We start from the raw sequence: 15,120 nt of genomic DNA, 5'->3' as shown, positions 1-15,120 counted from the left end.
TACATGCACCACAAATAGTTATTTGTTTGTTCGTATCATGTCGTTATTATTCTTATGAGCAAAGTAGGAAACCCATTGCATTTTAATTACAATCTACAATAAAAGTATTTTGATCTCTTAAAGCATGTACTTAACCTTAATATATAAGACTGAATTTATTTAGAAAGCAAAATGATGAGCGACAAACGATTCGATTTAAATAAGTGAGCGAATGTAAAAAAGTAAATAAGCAATATAGGTAGAATTTATTTGAAAACAAGTGAAATAAAGCGGCAAAGAAAGTTGAAGGTAAGATTCAAGAAGAGGAATAACGAAATAGTTGTAAGAAAAATACAGTAAGAGTAAAAATATGATAAGCTAGGTAATAAGAATAAGATATCATCTTAGTAAGCTTTAGCAAGAATAAGAACATGATAAGCTAATTACTAAATTTAGTAAGAATAGATAAGAGAAAAAAATATAGTAAATCAAAAAAGTAATTGTAAAAAATGAAAGATTTAATATGATTTTAATAAAAATTTATATTTGAATGTGTAAATATAAGTAAATTATTTTTAATGTTTATATAGGCATAGTTAGTAAATATAATTATTATTGTTATTATTATAAATGAAAGTCGTAAAAATGTATCTGTTTGAATGTTCTATATCTTTGTTCATATAGCATTTAATGTAATATACCAAGTAGACCTATTAAGCGGGTACACCATGATTCATATATGGGAGTTTTTATACAAAATTTACGTCATACTCCTTAGGCGACAGTTTTATCTCTTCCTTCCCCCACTACTTATTTTTAAAGACCCACTCTTTTTACGGAATATACGATGCGCGCGCATACACGCACGAGAAAGAGAGAGAGAGAGAACAAGAGTTTGTCAGTTTTCATGCGTAATAATTCTATGTTAAAACGTATATGTAATGCAATTCAAAAAAGGAAACAATCTAGTCTAATAGTTTAATTTATATATATATATAGAAGTAGCAATAAAAAAAAAGCTATTATAACAGGACAAAGCTCTAATAAAAAGAGGAAGAAGAAGAAGAGGATGTTTGTTGTCCAGAGCACAACTCTCCCAGATTCTATATATATATATATATATATATATATATATATATATATGTATATATATTTATGCATATATATATAGATACTCGATATATATGTGTGTGGATGTGTGTATTTGTGTGGCTCAATTAATGAAAATAATTGTGTAAAGTAACCGCGAATTTTATGAAAAGTTCTTTTTTTTATTTTATAAAAAAGAAAAGATATGTTAAATTGTAAGTAACTATATTTTATATATAATATATGTAAAATTAAATTTTATTTGATATTAGATTGATTTGAAAGTAATCTGAATTTTATGATCGGAATCTAACCAAATATTTGTATCGTTGTTAGATTTTATTTACGAGATGGCGTTTATAATCTGCTGTAATCAGTTTTAAAGGTTTAAAAATACGGTTTATCGTTTAAAGATCACGCACGTATGTAATGCGTGTATGCGATAGTATGTGAGAATAAAAAAAATTAAGTGGATTAGTATTTTGTTTTTGAGAAGTATCATAGGAGGGTAAATATTGAATTTGTTCTTTCATTTATTACGGAAAGTTCCTCATTATTAATGCATTAGAATTTGTTTTCGTTCATAATTAGAGAATTATACAATTTAAAATTCTAAGTATGTATATATATAATTAGAATGTAATGTTATGCAACATGTATATATTTTTTTCTCGTGTTCGGTTAATACTTTTAACAAATGATAATACAAAACGAACGTTAGAAATATTTAAAAATATTTTTATTAATCATCATGTAATATATTCTTAATGATTCTTTTTTCATTATACATATATATATTGCATAAAAGAATTTATCCTTGAATTTATTAAAAATTTCCACTAAGATTTGTATTAAATATTTATTGTATTTTGAATTAATAGAGTATTCATTTTCTTAATTATACAAACATACACAATTTGCTTTCTGTAATACTATATATTTTTTATTTCTGGGAATTTTAATTCTTAAATTTAATTTCTAAATCATAAGTAAGAAGATATAGAGAGAGAGAAGAGAAGAGAAGAAAAGAGAATGAGAGTAGGGGGGACTAGAAATAGGAATTCAGTTGAGAGGGCTGTTTTCTCATCTTAGTGGAGGGGGACTATTTTTAGCTAAACTTAGACATATGTTTCTGTTTTAATTCAAGCCAAAGATTTTTGGTTTACTCATAGTGTGCCTTTAGTACGGGACACCATTCTATGGCTTATACTTTCTTTAAATTAGACTATTAGGATATAATATTAAAAATTGTGTGTTATCATTATTATTGTTTTCTTATTTATTTCATTTATGTAAATAGATTATTACTCATAACTTGGCAGAAAAATGGAAAGTGAACAGCATCATTATGAATTACGAAGTAGAAGTAGATCTCGTTCTCATACACCATTGGTACCAAATAAAGTTTTGGTAGATACCGAACAAGCGGAACATCATTATGACTTAAGAAGTATAAGTAGAGAACGATCGCATACTCCTGCAGAAACTAGGATTATTACAAGATCGAGTAGTAGATCGATGTATGATTCAATTATTTTTTTATTGTGAAAAATATTATAAGATGATTTATTTATATAAAGTAGAATGGTTTTTGATTATTTTTTTCTACCGGTTAAATTTTAGGCCAGGTAGTGTCAGCAAAGCGCGTGATCAAAATATGCTGACAATAACTGAAAATGTACAAGAACCTATATCAGAAATTATATCAGAAAATCTAGATAAACAATCAGATAGTTCTGTATCCATGGCATCTAAAAAAGTAGAACGACGTTCAGAACGCCAGAGAGCTAAACGACAAATATTTTTAAACGGACAAGATGACACCAAAGAAGAAACAAACGATATTACACCAAAACAAATGCGTAAGAGTATAACACCGCATAGAGTAGTCAGCAGTGATTATTCTTCAGAAGAAGGAGAAAGAGAAGACTTACCAAGTAGACCAGGTTCTGCCTATGAGATATATAAACAAGCTGGAGAATGGTGGAAGTAAGTAAAGTTACTTTTAAATTATAGTTATCTTAAGCTCTTACCATACTATATAAATATATGTTTGTTTGATTATGTTCATAAATTAGGAGAGATAAATAAATGTCACCCAAAAAGAATAAAAAAAAAATATCGTTCAATATCAATTTGTCCATTAGCATTTTAAAGTAAACAAATCTGTACTTGTAAACTTCTTTAAGTAACAATCAGTCCATGTGTTTTCACAAACAAATCTATTCTTATTATTTCAGCAAATTTCCAAAAACAGATTATACTTATTCACAAAAGTCACAATATCGTTATGAAATAGCACCAGGTATACTTGCAATGCCTAATATGTCCAGATGTTCAATACATTCGGATTCTAGTAATAATACCAATAATGTAACATCAACAAATACAGATGGCTTAAGGCAATCATCCTTAGCGACATCTGAAAGTGGATTAGGTGACACTTTAGATTCTTCTGGCCCTAAGGATATAATTGATCAAAATCTTGCAGTAAGTTTGATGGTATAATGTTCTCTAAATTTTTAAATATAGGTCTAGAAAATATCTAATATATTTGTTTTTTTTTTTTTTTAATTTGACACAGTCTATAGATGATCTATCTACTTCATCACGTGCCAGTGTTTCTAATTTTTCATCAAGATCAACAATGTTAAAAAAAACACATATCGAACAATATACAATGCATAGAAAAGTTATTTCTACAAAATCTATGGATTCCCAGAATATCCGACAAAGGTTTGTAATTGATTTTAAAATATAGGTAAGACAAGATAAAATCATATATTTAAGTGACATTTATTTTTTAAAAACATATTATTTTGACCAGGTATCCTTCGTGGACAAAGTCATCTGTAGATTATAATGATACTCATAGATATGATTCTGATACAGAATTAGATGAAATCATGTCATCAACCTCACTTCCAAATACTCAAAGATGGAAGATAACGCAAACATTTTTAAGATTTAAAATACTTCTCGTAGCTTGGTTTCTTAAATCGCTTGAATTTCTTAAACTTAGAACATCCAGAAAAAGAGAATATTATACTCATCATGAATCCATTCGTTATAATGGTATTGTTATTTTTTAATTAGTTCAATATTATGTATGAAGCGAAATAGAGTGAATTAAAAGTGTTTTTGATTTATATGTAGAATCATATTGGAGAAGACAATGGTGGTTTATTGGGCGGTCTGTTTACTTAGGATTAATCAAACTACTTTTGTTTGATTGTTGGGTCTTGAGCAGATTTTCAGGTATAAGGAAACGCATATTTGGATCAAAAATTATATGGATTTCCCTAATTCCATTGCTTCTTTTAGCTGGTGAGTTGTTTTTTTTATTAATTTATAACAATATCCTGTTTTTTTGAAAAGCTTTATTTTAAATTTTGATATTAGATAAAAAATTAATATTTTTTTTCTATTATCCAAACTAATAGTTTTTTCATTAGTGTCTTTCATGGAAGAACATCAGAAAGACAGGTAAACCTAGACTGGCCTGCTTCTTCGTTTTGTTGCAGGTGCTTACTTCATGTTAAAGCATTCCTTTATCTGCCTGGACTATCTACACAATATACACTATGGTGTCACCGAGACGGTTTATTATATTTTCAATGAAATTGTCAAGTTAACGTTACCTATATACGAGTTCTTTTCAGGATATTTCAAATCCATTATATATTATTTGTTAGAACCTGCATCTAATTTGAACGTGTCTTTGCCAAAAGTACCTAACACTGTTTGGAATTTGATCTGGTGATTAACTGAAAGTTATATTTACATAAAAAACTAAGGACTCTTAGGCACGATCGTTAATATGTATCACATTGTTTAGTTAAAAAAGTTTCTGTTTTATCACAAGATATATCTTTACATTTTATATTAATATAAAATAGTAATGAATATAATTATACGTGATATTAAAATTTTCTCGATAAAAAGCTTTTTAAAATGAACAATAAATTTGTAGTTTTGTAATCGCCATTTTAAATGATTTCAAGCAAATTCTTTTTTGAGATGATGAATGAATAAACAATTCCCACGTTGCGGTCGTGCCTAATAATGGTTGTATGTCTGTCAGTAACATTAGTTATATACACAATTTTACATTTACTGTTACTGATTTCTTCATATAACTTACTAGATGTTTTTTCTCTTTTAAATATATATTGATTTTCTCTACAAGTATTAAGTATACTTAAATTTAACTTTTTGCTCTTTCACAATATCCTATGTTATTCATTGATTGTTTTATTTCTTTATTTACTGAGTTTATTTAATTTTGCTTATGTTATATATTTGTATAAAAACAATTATTATTAATATATGTGAGAGAGTTTATAAAATAGAGCACTTAATTTATTAATATATTCTATATATATATAAGTATATATATGAATAATATATAATGTATATATATTGCATTTTCTTGCTATTCTCAATAATGTCAATTGAGATTTACTAATATCTACAAATATTGCTTTTATTTGAGTTTTTATCGGTAATTGTTTGATCAATATTAAAGATTTATTTTATATATATTATTATGAAAAAATAATAATATTGACTTTCAGTTAATCATAATGTAAATATTGTTATATTGTTTTTATAAAGTCTCTGTGTAAGCACGTTCATACCTCAGAAATTATTTTTCTATGTACATAACAGTGGTCGCAATAAATAAATGGATTTGTGTAGTGAGATAACGTCAGGGTGTCACTTATAAGTGTTTTCTTTTTCTATTTATTTTTTCTTTTTTAAATTAAAAATTCGTAAAAAAATATTACATATGTGATGGGAGAAGGATAGAAGGAGGATAATTCAACTGGTGATAAGGCGGAATTTCTTAGCCTCAACAACTTGGGCATACACAAGCGATCAATCATCAGATTGGTGAGTTCCTTCGTCTATCCTTCTCTCAGTTACCGTATTGAATTAAGCACATCAATGTCTTTTTTATTGATTTCTTAAGTAATCGCATTACATACAAAAATTAATATGCCAAAATATTAAATCCTTTATATCAAATTTGTTTCCTTCTTATATTTGGTACCAATACTGTAACTAGAGAATGGAATAATTATTTAAAATAATTAAATCTGTTTTTATAGGAAATATTATTGTTACTATAAATATTATTCCAGGTTATTGGGGGATGCCATTCATTCAATCATTCCTTTCTACTCTCAAAGTTAAAGCAACAAGTAACAGTAAAACAAATACAATATTAGAAAATGTACAAAGGGTTATGGAAAACAGTGCACAAAATGAAGATCATTCGACTAGCAGCAATTATAATTTAAATATAATAATCAATAGATTAAATGACAGAATAAATAAACTAGAAAATTCTTATTCAACTGTAAGTATATTTATTCTTCTTTTCTTTTCTTTCATTTTTCTTCAAATTAATGTTTAATTATTTTTAATTTATTTATCTATGTTTAGGAGTACCTAATAAACATTAGTCAGATGTTACAAAATCAAAAAGAAAATGAAATTGATGTTTGGCAAAGAGTTAACGTAAGTGAATGGTATTTATTGTTACATATATTGTAATTCATACAAGCAGATACTCAAAATTTATTCTTTATAGGGAAAAATATTGGAAATAGAAAATAGGATAAGTAATCTTAAAACTGATACCAGTAATGTAGTCGTGGAACTTCAAAGTTTGCGCGAGCTTTATTCACAGTTAAAATCGTGCTGTGATTCAAATAAACAGCTTCTTGTACCTGAAACTTTACGCAAAGAGGTCGATAATATTTTAGGAGAATACTTTGGAAGTACTACCTCTTCGAAGGATTTTTCCTTAATTTTTGAAAAATTAAAAAAATTATTCACAGATAAAGGTTTATTAATAAATATTATTTTCTTTTTAAATATATATATATATATATATANTTATGATTTATTTTATAATATAAATAATTTTAATATAAAATAAATCATAAAAATGATTTTTCTAATTTTTTTATTTATTAGTTCACTATCATAAATATCGGCAAATATATTATTGTTAATATGATTTCTAGATGTTTCAATTGGTGCTAATTACGACATTAAAGAAGGTGTTTCGTTGGATGAAAAGATTCTTAAAATAATAAATGATAGATTAAAGATATATGATGCTGATAAAACTGGACGTGTAGATTATGCTTTAGAAACTGCAGGTGAAATTAATTATTACATAATAAAATAATTATTTCTATTGCATAGTCAATTCATACAGTAATCAAGAATTTTATTTTTAGGGGGAGAAATTATTAGTACACGATGTACTCAAATGTATGACGAAAAATCAAGATCTTTAAAGATTTTAGGTCTGACAATTTATTCTGAAAATAGTAATCCTCGAACAGTAATACAAAGAAATCCAATACAACCCGGTGCTTGTTGGCCATTTCAAGGTTTTCCAGGATACTTGTTGATTAAATTGAGATATTCTATATATGTAACTGGTTTTACCATTGAACATGTAGCTAAATCTATATTACCAAGTGAGAAAATGGAAAGTGCACCACGTAAATTCAACGTTTGGGTAATAAAAATATATATTTTATATTCTTTTTCTCTCTCTCTCTCTCTCTCTCTCTTTTATATATTATTAAATAACGTATATGTGATTGCATTTCATAGGGTTTAACCGATCAGAATGATTCTGAGCCAGTTATGTTTGGTGACTATGAATTTATAGACTCTAATGAGAGTTTACAATATTTTCCTGTACAGGTAAGTTGAATTTAAAAAAAATATGACATAGAAAAAAATCCAAATATTTTTATTTATATATAACTCTTTTCTTTTGTTCTATATAGAATACTAAAATTGTAAAACCATACGAGTACATAGAGTTAAGAATTCATAGCAATCATGGAGAATTGAAATACACCTGCTTGTACAGATTTCGTGTTCATGGAAAACCTGCATGATTACGTAATGATAGAAATAATATAAAGTTTGACTATCCTTGCGTAAAACTTCTTTACAATTGAATAATATTAAGGTAGAAGATGTGATAGACAATTCAGACTTGACGCGTGCCTTTTTTATAATAAACAACTCCTAACATTATATTCAAGAGAATGAATAAGAAGAAAAGAAAATTCATAACTCCTTTCACAAGTATCACATTTAATTTATATATATCTATATATATATATATATGCATAGTTTATTACATTAGGAATGCACACAATGAGAGAATGATTAGCATTAATGAAACTAATTGTGGGATATATAGTATATGTAATCATTTTTTTTATACGTTAGAAAAGGTTTCCTTCCATGTCGCAGTACTTTCATGAGAAAATTTCAATTGGAACCTTATTCATTTCATTTGTTTATTTAATTGTCTTTTTTTTTTTTTTAATTATGTATATAGAAGTAAAACGAAGAAATGTTCCAGTTAGTTTATACATAAGAATATAGATCTCTCTTACGTGTTCATCTAACGAAAAAAAAAACAAAAACGTAAAAAAAAAGAAAGAAATAAAAACAAAAAAGATTCTTTACTTTCTTTAATTAAAAATAAAAGAATTTTAAAAACGCACACTCACTTTATTAACACACATACATCTAATCAATCATAATATTACATATAATAAAATGAAGCAATATCTTTTTCCCTATCTCTATCTTTGTCTCTGTCATGTAGAAAAATAATAAAAAAAAAGATGTTTTAAATGTAATATTAAAAAGTTGAATTATTTTTGTAAGAGAATTTTCACTTGCCGATGACTCTTCGATTCTTAAGAAGAATTTATGTGTTAAGAATATAATGTTTAGAAGTTACCTAAACCGAAGAAAGATCATAGATCCTCTAATGACGTTTATTTGACAGTACAAAAAAAAGATGCATATTTTTACAATTTTCATTTAATAATTCTTTTGCAAATGTAATATAAACTTGTTTAATATCATCAAATTCAATGAATTAAAGGATTACGTTTAAAATAAACCAAGTGAATACTGTATCATAATATTATATAACATATATGATAATACACAATGTTACCATATTGTATACATTTGTAACTATTTTGAAAGCTAGAAACAAGAAAAGAAAAAAAAAAAATGAAGATATCACGATATCGTATATAATAAGAAACTAATAATTATAATAATGAGATCTTGTAAACTTCCTATCTTTTTATCAATTTGAACTTGAAGAAATTCATATAATTATAATAATAAGATCTTGTAAATTTTCTATCTTTTTATCAGTTCGGACTTGCCCTAAGATCATGTATTTGCATAAAGATTTTATTATTATTCCATTGTATAGTAAAAATGATATTTTCATGTTTCCATTTTCGATTTATATACATCAAATTTTTTCATGGGGCATGGAGTACTTAATATATATTTGATTAAACAATTAACAAATATTTTTCAAATTGAATTAAAAAGATTCGAAGTATTCTTGCTTTCCCTTTTTTTTTGTTTTTTTTTTTTTTTTGCTATTGTAACATACGATAACTATGTAAGTATGTGGCTATAAGTTTTCTGAGAAATTGAATATTTGAGAATTTTTTTTTTTTTTGAGTGAAAATAAAGTAAAAATTAAGATAAAGAATAATAGACTAATTGTTGTTAATATTAATATATTATTATAAAAATAATAGTTTAATAAGTTAAACATTTTTTCAAAATTATTTTATTGTATAATCCGTATTGTTAGATTCGTTATACGCGGCATAATGCAATAAATTAATTTTAAAAAATTTTTAATTTAATATATTACTTTTATAATAACTATCTCTCTCTCTCACATACACACACACAAGTTATATTTTTATTTAATAAATAATGAAATTAATTTATAAATATATATTGGGGGATAGAGAAACAAAAGAAAAAGACATAATAATTTTGGATTGATCCGTTTATTAACGCGAAACAAGTATAATTTGTGGATATACTCGTGTTGTGTTAATTGTACATTAGGTACATGACGATGATCACATGTACACACGTTTTATCTCTTCATTTTTTTTTTTTGTTTTCTTTCGTTTTGTTCAGTATATTTTTATATTTGTATATAATATATATATACACAGGCCAGGTTCATTCACGTGAGAATGAATATACGTGATAATGCATGCACATACATAAATATACATCGCATTTGATATACGTATATATATAATGTAAATATATATTCATAAATAATCATTTCCCTCTTTCACAATATCTTCGTTCTCTTTAAAAACTTTCTTCTTTCTTCCGTATTATTATCAGAGATACACACATATTACATGTATTATAACAAATTCATTTTTTTTTCTTTTTTATGCTTTTTCTGTGTCCTTGCGGTAATAGTAAAATTTGCTGCGATTGCTGAAGGGCGCACTATATTCTCGCATAAGCGAAAAAGATTACATATTATACATAAACAATTATTTTTTAAAAAGAAGTCATCTTGTGAAATGTTTTAGAGTATTCGTCTATTCGTATATAACTAATAATAATGATAATAATAATAATAATAATAATAATAATAATAATAATAATAATAAAAATAGCATTATATAATAGCGATAATAACGATGATGATAACATGATGATGAGATGATAATGAACGGGAAATATCGAGTTAAAGAGAGACTCGGAAACGTAAAAGTCTTTCCAATGTTAGATGTATAAGATTTTAATTCGATGAAAAATAATTAGAAAGAAAGACAGAGCCTCTACGGTCGTCGAAATCACTCGTATCGATGACAAATACATTTTTTTTGGAATTCAAACTTGCTTTGCGTGGCGTTTTCTTTTTCTTAATTGTTTAATATAAATAATTAAAATTTTATAAAATTAACAAAGATTAATTATTTCCTTTTTATATTTTTTGAAAAATCAAATATTATTAATTAAAAAAAAATAAAGAAATGATAAACAAATCGCTCGCAACAAAGAACGAAATATTTATATATATATATATATATATAATTTTTTAATTAAACTAATGGTTTTATTTATATATATATATATATGCGTGTATATAAAAGCAAAAAAAAGACGAACGAATTGTTTGCAAATCGTAGACCATCTCTTTCTTTCTAATCATTTTAATAAAATAACAAAAGAAAAAAAATATCTCTCTCGCGATATTTAACACAATTTGTTCTTAAACGGAATTATATATAATACTTCAGAACAGAGAGATTAATATCTTCTCATAATGGAATGTTAATTAGAATATTTGTGGATCATTTTAAATTTCGATCCATTCCGATCGGGATTAATAGATCTACACACACGCACACATGCATCGATGAGAACGCGACGATCGGAATCGGCCGGTAACGTAGATCTCTACTTTGAAAAATTTCTGTTCATTTTGAGAGTCATCAAATTTGTTATTTAAAAATATATATATATATGTAGTACTATTAGAATCTAATTGGAATTATTCGACAAACGAAGAGGACGCGGAAAGGATCCAACGAAGAAAGAGTAAAGAGTGGGGAGAAGGAGGAAAGGTTAATGGGGGATGAAGTGGGAACACAGAATTCGAACAAACGCGTTCGAGGAAGATCAACGAGAGGCGGAATGGTTTCAATACTGTTTTTTGGAATGGTTCGTATCTTTCTAACACGTCACAGTTTGTGCGCGTGTGACGATTTGTTGTTGTTGCTGTTGTTGTTGTTGTTGTTGTTATTATTATTATTTTTAGATATATCGGAAGAGTATTGCGGATTTTCGCGCATGGCTTCTTTTCGTAAAAGAGAAAATGAAAATTCTTTTAAAAATATTCTTCGAGGTCGTATGCAAGAACCTATGATATTTATATTTTTAAATAAATAATAATTAAATTAATTTCATACGCACAAATTTTAATTATACTTTTTTAAATTATTAAACACGGTTTTAGCAATTTTTAGAATGCATTTATATAATTTTTAATTATACGTTTTTCTCGTATCATTTTAATTTTATAAAAGTCATCGTTAAAAAATTATTCTTTTTTTACAGATCAAGAGTTCTTGCATGTACCTACAAAATATAAAAACAAATTTAAAATCTATCTTCTTATTTTTTTCTTTCACGTTTATCAATTTTCATATTTTTATATATATATATATATATTTAATAAATTTCTGTTGTTTTCTCTTTTTTGGAAATAAAGCTATCGCGAAGACACGGCATATAATGCACGCGTGCTGCAATGTTTAATAGGTACACACGAGTTATAATAATACTATTCTCTCTCTTTCTCTCTTTCTCTTTCTATTAAATGTTATAAAAAAAAAAAAAAAGAAAAACAAAAAGATTACGACCTTAGGACTCGTAGAAAAAAATAAATAAAGATTTGCAAGAGTAATTAATATGTATATGTAGGAGCTCAAACAGTAAGCTCCTGCGTTTACTTGTGACAGAAATTGCACAGATCATTCACGAGTCCACCATTTGCAATTTTTTCTACCTTTCGTATGTATAATTTTTTTTGTATCGAATCGTACATACGTTAAAATTCAATGGAATGATAAAGAGATAATTGTGAAAATAATTTTATTTATTTTTGACGACTCGTGAATAATTTTGGTTGTCTTCATTTTTAATTAATTTATTCTGTGCAATAGTTGTCATCTTCATGCGCTGCATGTTCCGAAATGCCTATGGCATTGTCATTACCTATGTAATGGAAGGAAATAATAATATTAATTAATAATATTAACTAATAATAATTAATAATAATAATAATAATAATAATAATAATAACTAACACGATAAAAGGACGAGTTATTAAGTAATAATAATTAATAATGATTGAACGCATTAAAAAAAAAAAAAAAAATATAGGTGGCGCAGTGCGCGAGCGCAGATATTTTGTCGACTAGAATTCGTATGGGGTTTTGATGAAATCATATGGCTCGATCGTACCGTTTCGCTTGATATATATATATATATAATATATATAATGTATATATATTTTTTGTTAGTATGTTTGTTTCTCATTATTCTTCGTATTTTATTTGAAATCGTTGTTTTTAGTCGAAGAGACTACGACTGATGCAAATATTTTCATTTCAAGGCGATTCGTTGACGTTCGAACGAAAAAAAGAAATTAAAAAAAAATCAAAAGATATGTTAATCGAGATCAATCTTGGATCTAGATCTTGAACCCTACGAAAACGCTTTGATCAAACATAAATTATTATTATAAGTACTTACGTTTGAAGAAATTTCATTAAAAGAAGAAAAATAAGAGTATCATCGTGTTACCGATCTCGATAAATTATATAGATCAGTGGTTTCCAACTTGGAGTACTTACTTTTTTTTTTATAATGTATAAATTTTTTTCCAATATTACCGATTTTTGTCTGTACTTATATTGCATTAATGTTATTTACCTGGAAAATGTTTGAAACAACAGCAATTATATAGATTGCAATCTTTTTCCAAATATTCGGGTGTATAATTTAATGATATTAGTTGTCAAACGATATGTGACAAGTTGGGAACCATTGATATATATAATATATCCTTTTTAGTGTTGTTAATAAAAAATTACTGAACAATTATAAAATAATTGGAAAATACTTCTTAAAAGGTGATATTTATCGGATCAGTATTTTTGAAACATATTTAAATAAATATTCGAAATAAATGATGAATATTTACAATAAAGTAATCAATATTTATCAATGAAAAAAAGTAACAGACAAGAATATAATAATTAATTATATCGATCACAATTGAAAACTTACATTGTAATAACAAAATGAAATTTAATATTGACATTAAATCATTTATAATGAACAAAATATTCATATCACATATATATATATATATATTAATAATATATCGAACAAACGATTAATAAAAACAAATACTGATCACAAATAAATATAAAAAGAAGTATTTCTTTTTCCGTTTCTTTTAAATTGATCATAATCGAACGATAACGGCTCGAGTTAGATTTCCGTTAAAGAGTTTGCTTGCTTATTAAAAACATGCACACCTCTTCCTCGTAAAATTCTTCGTCATGTTGATTCCTCAAATTTCATATCTCATCATCTTTTTTTTTTTTTGATCGTAGTCTCTTCGTCTTTTGGAACACCGCAGGAGCCTTGTTTTCTTCCATCCTTTCTTCATTTCTTGATTTCTTCATTCCAACCTTCCTTCTTTTCTTCTTTCCTTCCTTCCTTCCTTCCTTCCTTCCTTCCTTCCTTCCTTTCTCTTCTTCTTCTTTCTCGCCTACTTCTTGCGACCGAGGTACTCGACCATCCCTTGGAACTTCTCCTTCTCGTCCTCAAGTAGCAACGCTTGGATGCAGCTCATGAAGTATTGAGTGCTGAAGCAGTCTTGCCTGTTTAAAAATAAAGAAAAAAAAAGATATGCCACAAAACGACCAGGATTAGATCTATAGTAACAGAGCCATATACACACTGTTACTAGAGAAGAAGAGAGGCCATTGATCTTTCTCTCTTTCACTCTCTTTCTCTTTTTCCCTCTCTCGTGAGGGTCAATACCGGATGCTAACGAATTATCTTCCGGCTCTCTCTCTCTCTCTCTCATTCTCTATCTGTATTTCTACCGTTCTATTTTATTTAACATTAGTTTTTAACTTTTTATTCTTTTTCTTTTTTTTGTATGTGTTACCGTCAAAGCCGGAAATCAGTCATTGCTAGTAATTCCTTGGCATTACTATGAATGTTAAGAGCTTTCAGACGAAGTTGGAAATTAAAAAATTCTTCTAGTTTTTCTTAGACATCGAATATAATACTTTGATATTCTATAGAATATTCCCCTCAAAAACTTTTCAAAGAAATATCAGAGATTGTGCGATGCTACAAATTGTACAACTTTGCTATTACTTTGAAAAGTTTTAATAAATATTTTTTAAACTATAAGTAAATAAATTTTAATAAAATTTATATTAAATTAAAGTACACTCTTTTGTCTACACGTAGAATACTATATCGAGTTATAAATTTAGCATGTAAACTYCAGAAAATGTCACAGAATGCAATGCTGTAAACTGTGCATCTTTGCAATTTCTTTGAAAAGTTTCAGTAAATATTTTTTATACTTTTTGCAAATGG

At 26.4% G+C, this 15,120-nt stretch overlaps 2 protein-coding genes across 15 annotated transcripts in view; one reads left to right on the top strand and one right to left on the bottom strand.

Moving 5' to 3' along the window:
• The first annotated feature begins 32 nt into the window (after nt 1-32).
• Nucleotides 33-9,070, top strand: LOC106786398. Of its 4 annotated transcripts, XM_014747737.1 has the most exons (15): nt 1,157-1,283; nt 2,369-2,588; nt 2,692-3,057; nt 3,309-3,373; nt 3,461-3,558; nt 3,653-3,804; nt 3,896-4,143; nt 4,225-4,395; nt 6,216-6,433; nt 6,520-6,594; nt 6,668-6,923; nt 7,107-7,244; nt 7,326-7,612; nt 7,711-7,803; nt 7,890-9,070. In XM_014747737.1, exons 2-15 carry the CDS (start codon nt 2,395-2,397, stop codon nt 8,001-8,003), a joined length of 2,475 nt encoding a protein of 824 aa, XP_014603223.1. In that variant the 5' UTR covers nt 1,157-1,283; nt 2,369-2,394; the 3' UTR covers nt 8,004-9,070. The 4 variants fall into 4 exon arrangements, with proteins under 4 accessions (XP_014603222.1, XP_014603223.1, XP_014603220.1 ...); XM_014747736.1 differs by lacking the exon at nt 1,157-1,283 and adding an exon at nt 33-288 and having other exon boundaries at nt 3,309-3,558; XM_014747734.1 differs by having other exon boundaries at nt 3,309-3,558.
• A 4,987-nt stretch (nt 9,071-14,057) lies between these two features.
• LOC106786389 (ion transport peptide-like) overlaps nt 14,058-15,120 on the bottom strand; it is a 36,188-nt gene continuing 35,125 nt past the window's right edge. For 10 of the 11 annotated variants that reach the window (XM_014747711.1, XM_014747706.1, XM_014747705.1 and 7 more), the window contains one exon: nt 14,299-14,384. Coding sequence is in view for 1 of the 11 variants with exons in the window: in XM_014747707.1 (XP_014603193.1) it covers nt 14,273-14,384 (112 nt within the window). In the remaining 10 variants the exon portion in view is untranslated. Of the gene's footprint in view, nt 14,385-15,120 lie in introns of all 11 variants that reach the window. The other variant, XM_014747707.1, reaches the window with a different exon arrangement.

This window comes from Polistes canadensis, unplaced genomic scaffold, assembly GCF_001313835.1.
Source record: "Polistes canadensis isolate GaletaPanama2010 unplaced genomic scaffold, ASM131383v1 scaffold_72, whole genome shotgun sequence".
NCBI lineage: Eukaryota > Metazoa > Arthropoda > Insecta > Hymenoptera > Vespidae > Polistes > Polistes canadensis.
The sequence above is the reverse complement of the archived record's forward strand: the minus strand, read 5'-3'. Positions and strand labels throughout refer to the sequence as shown.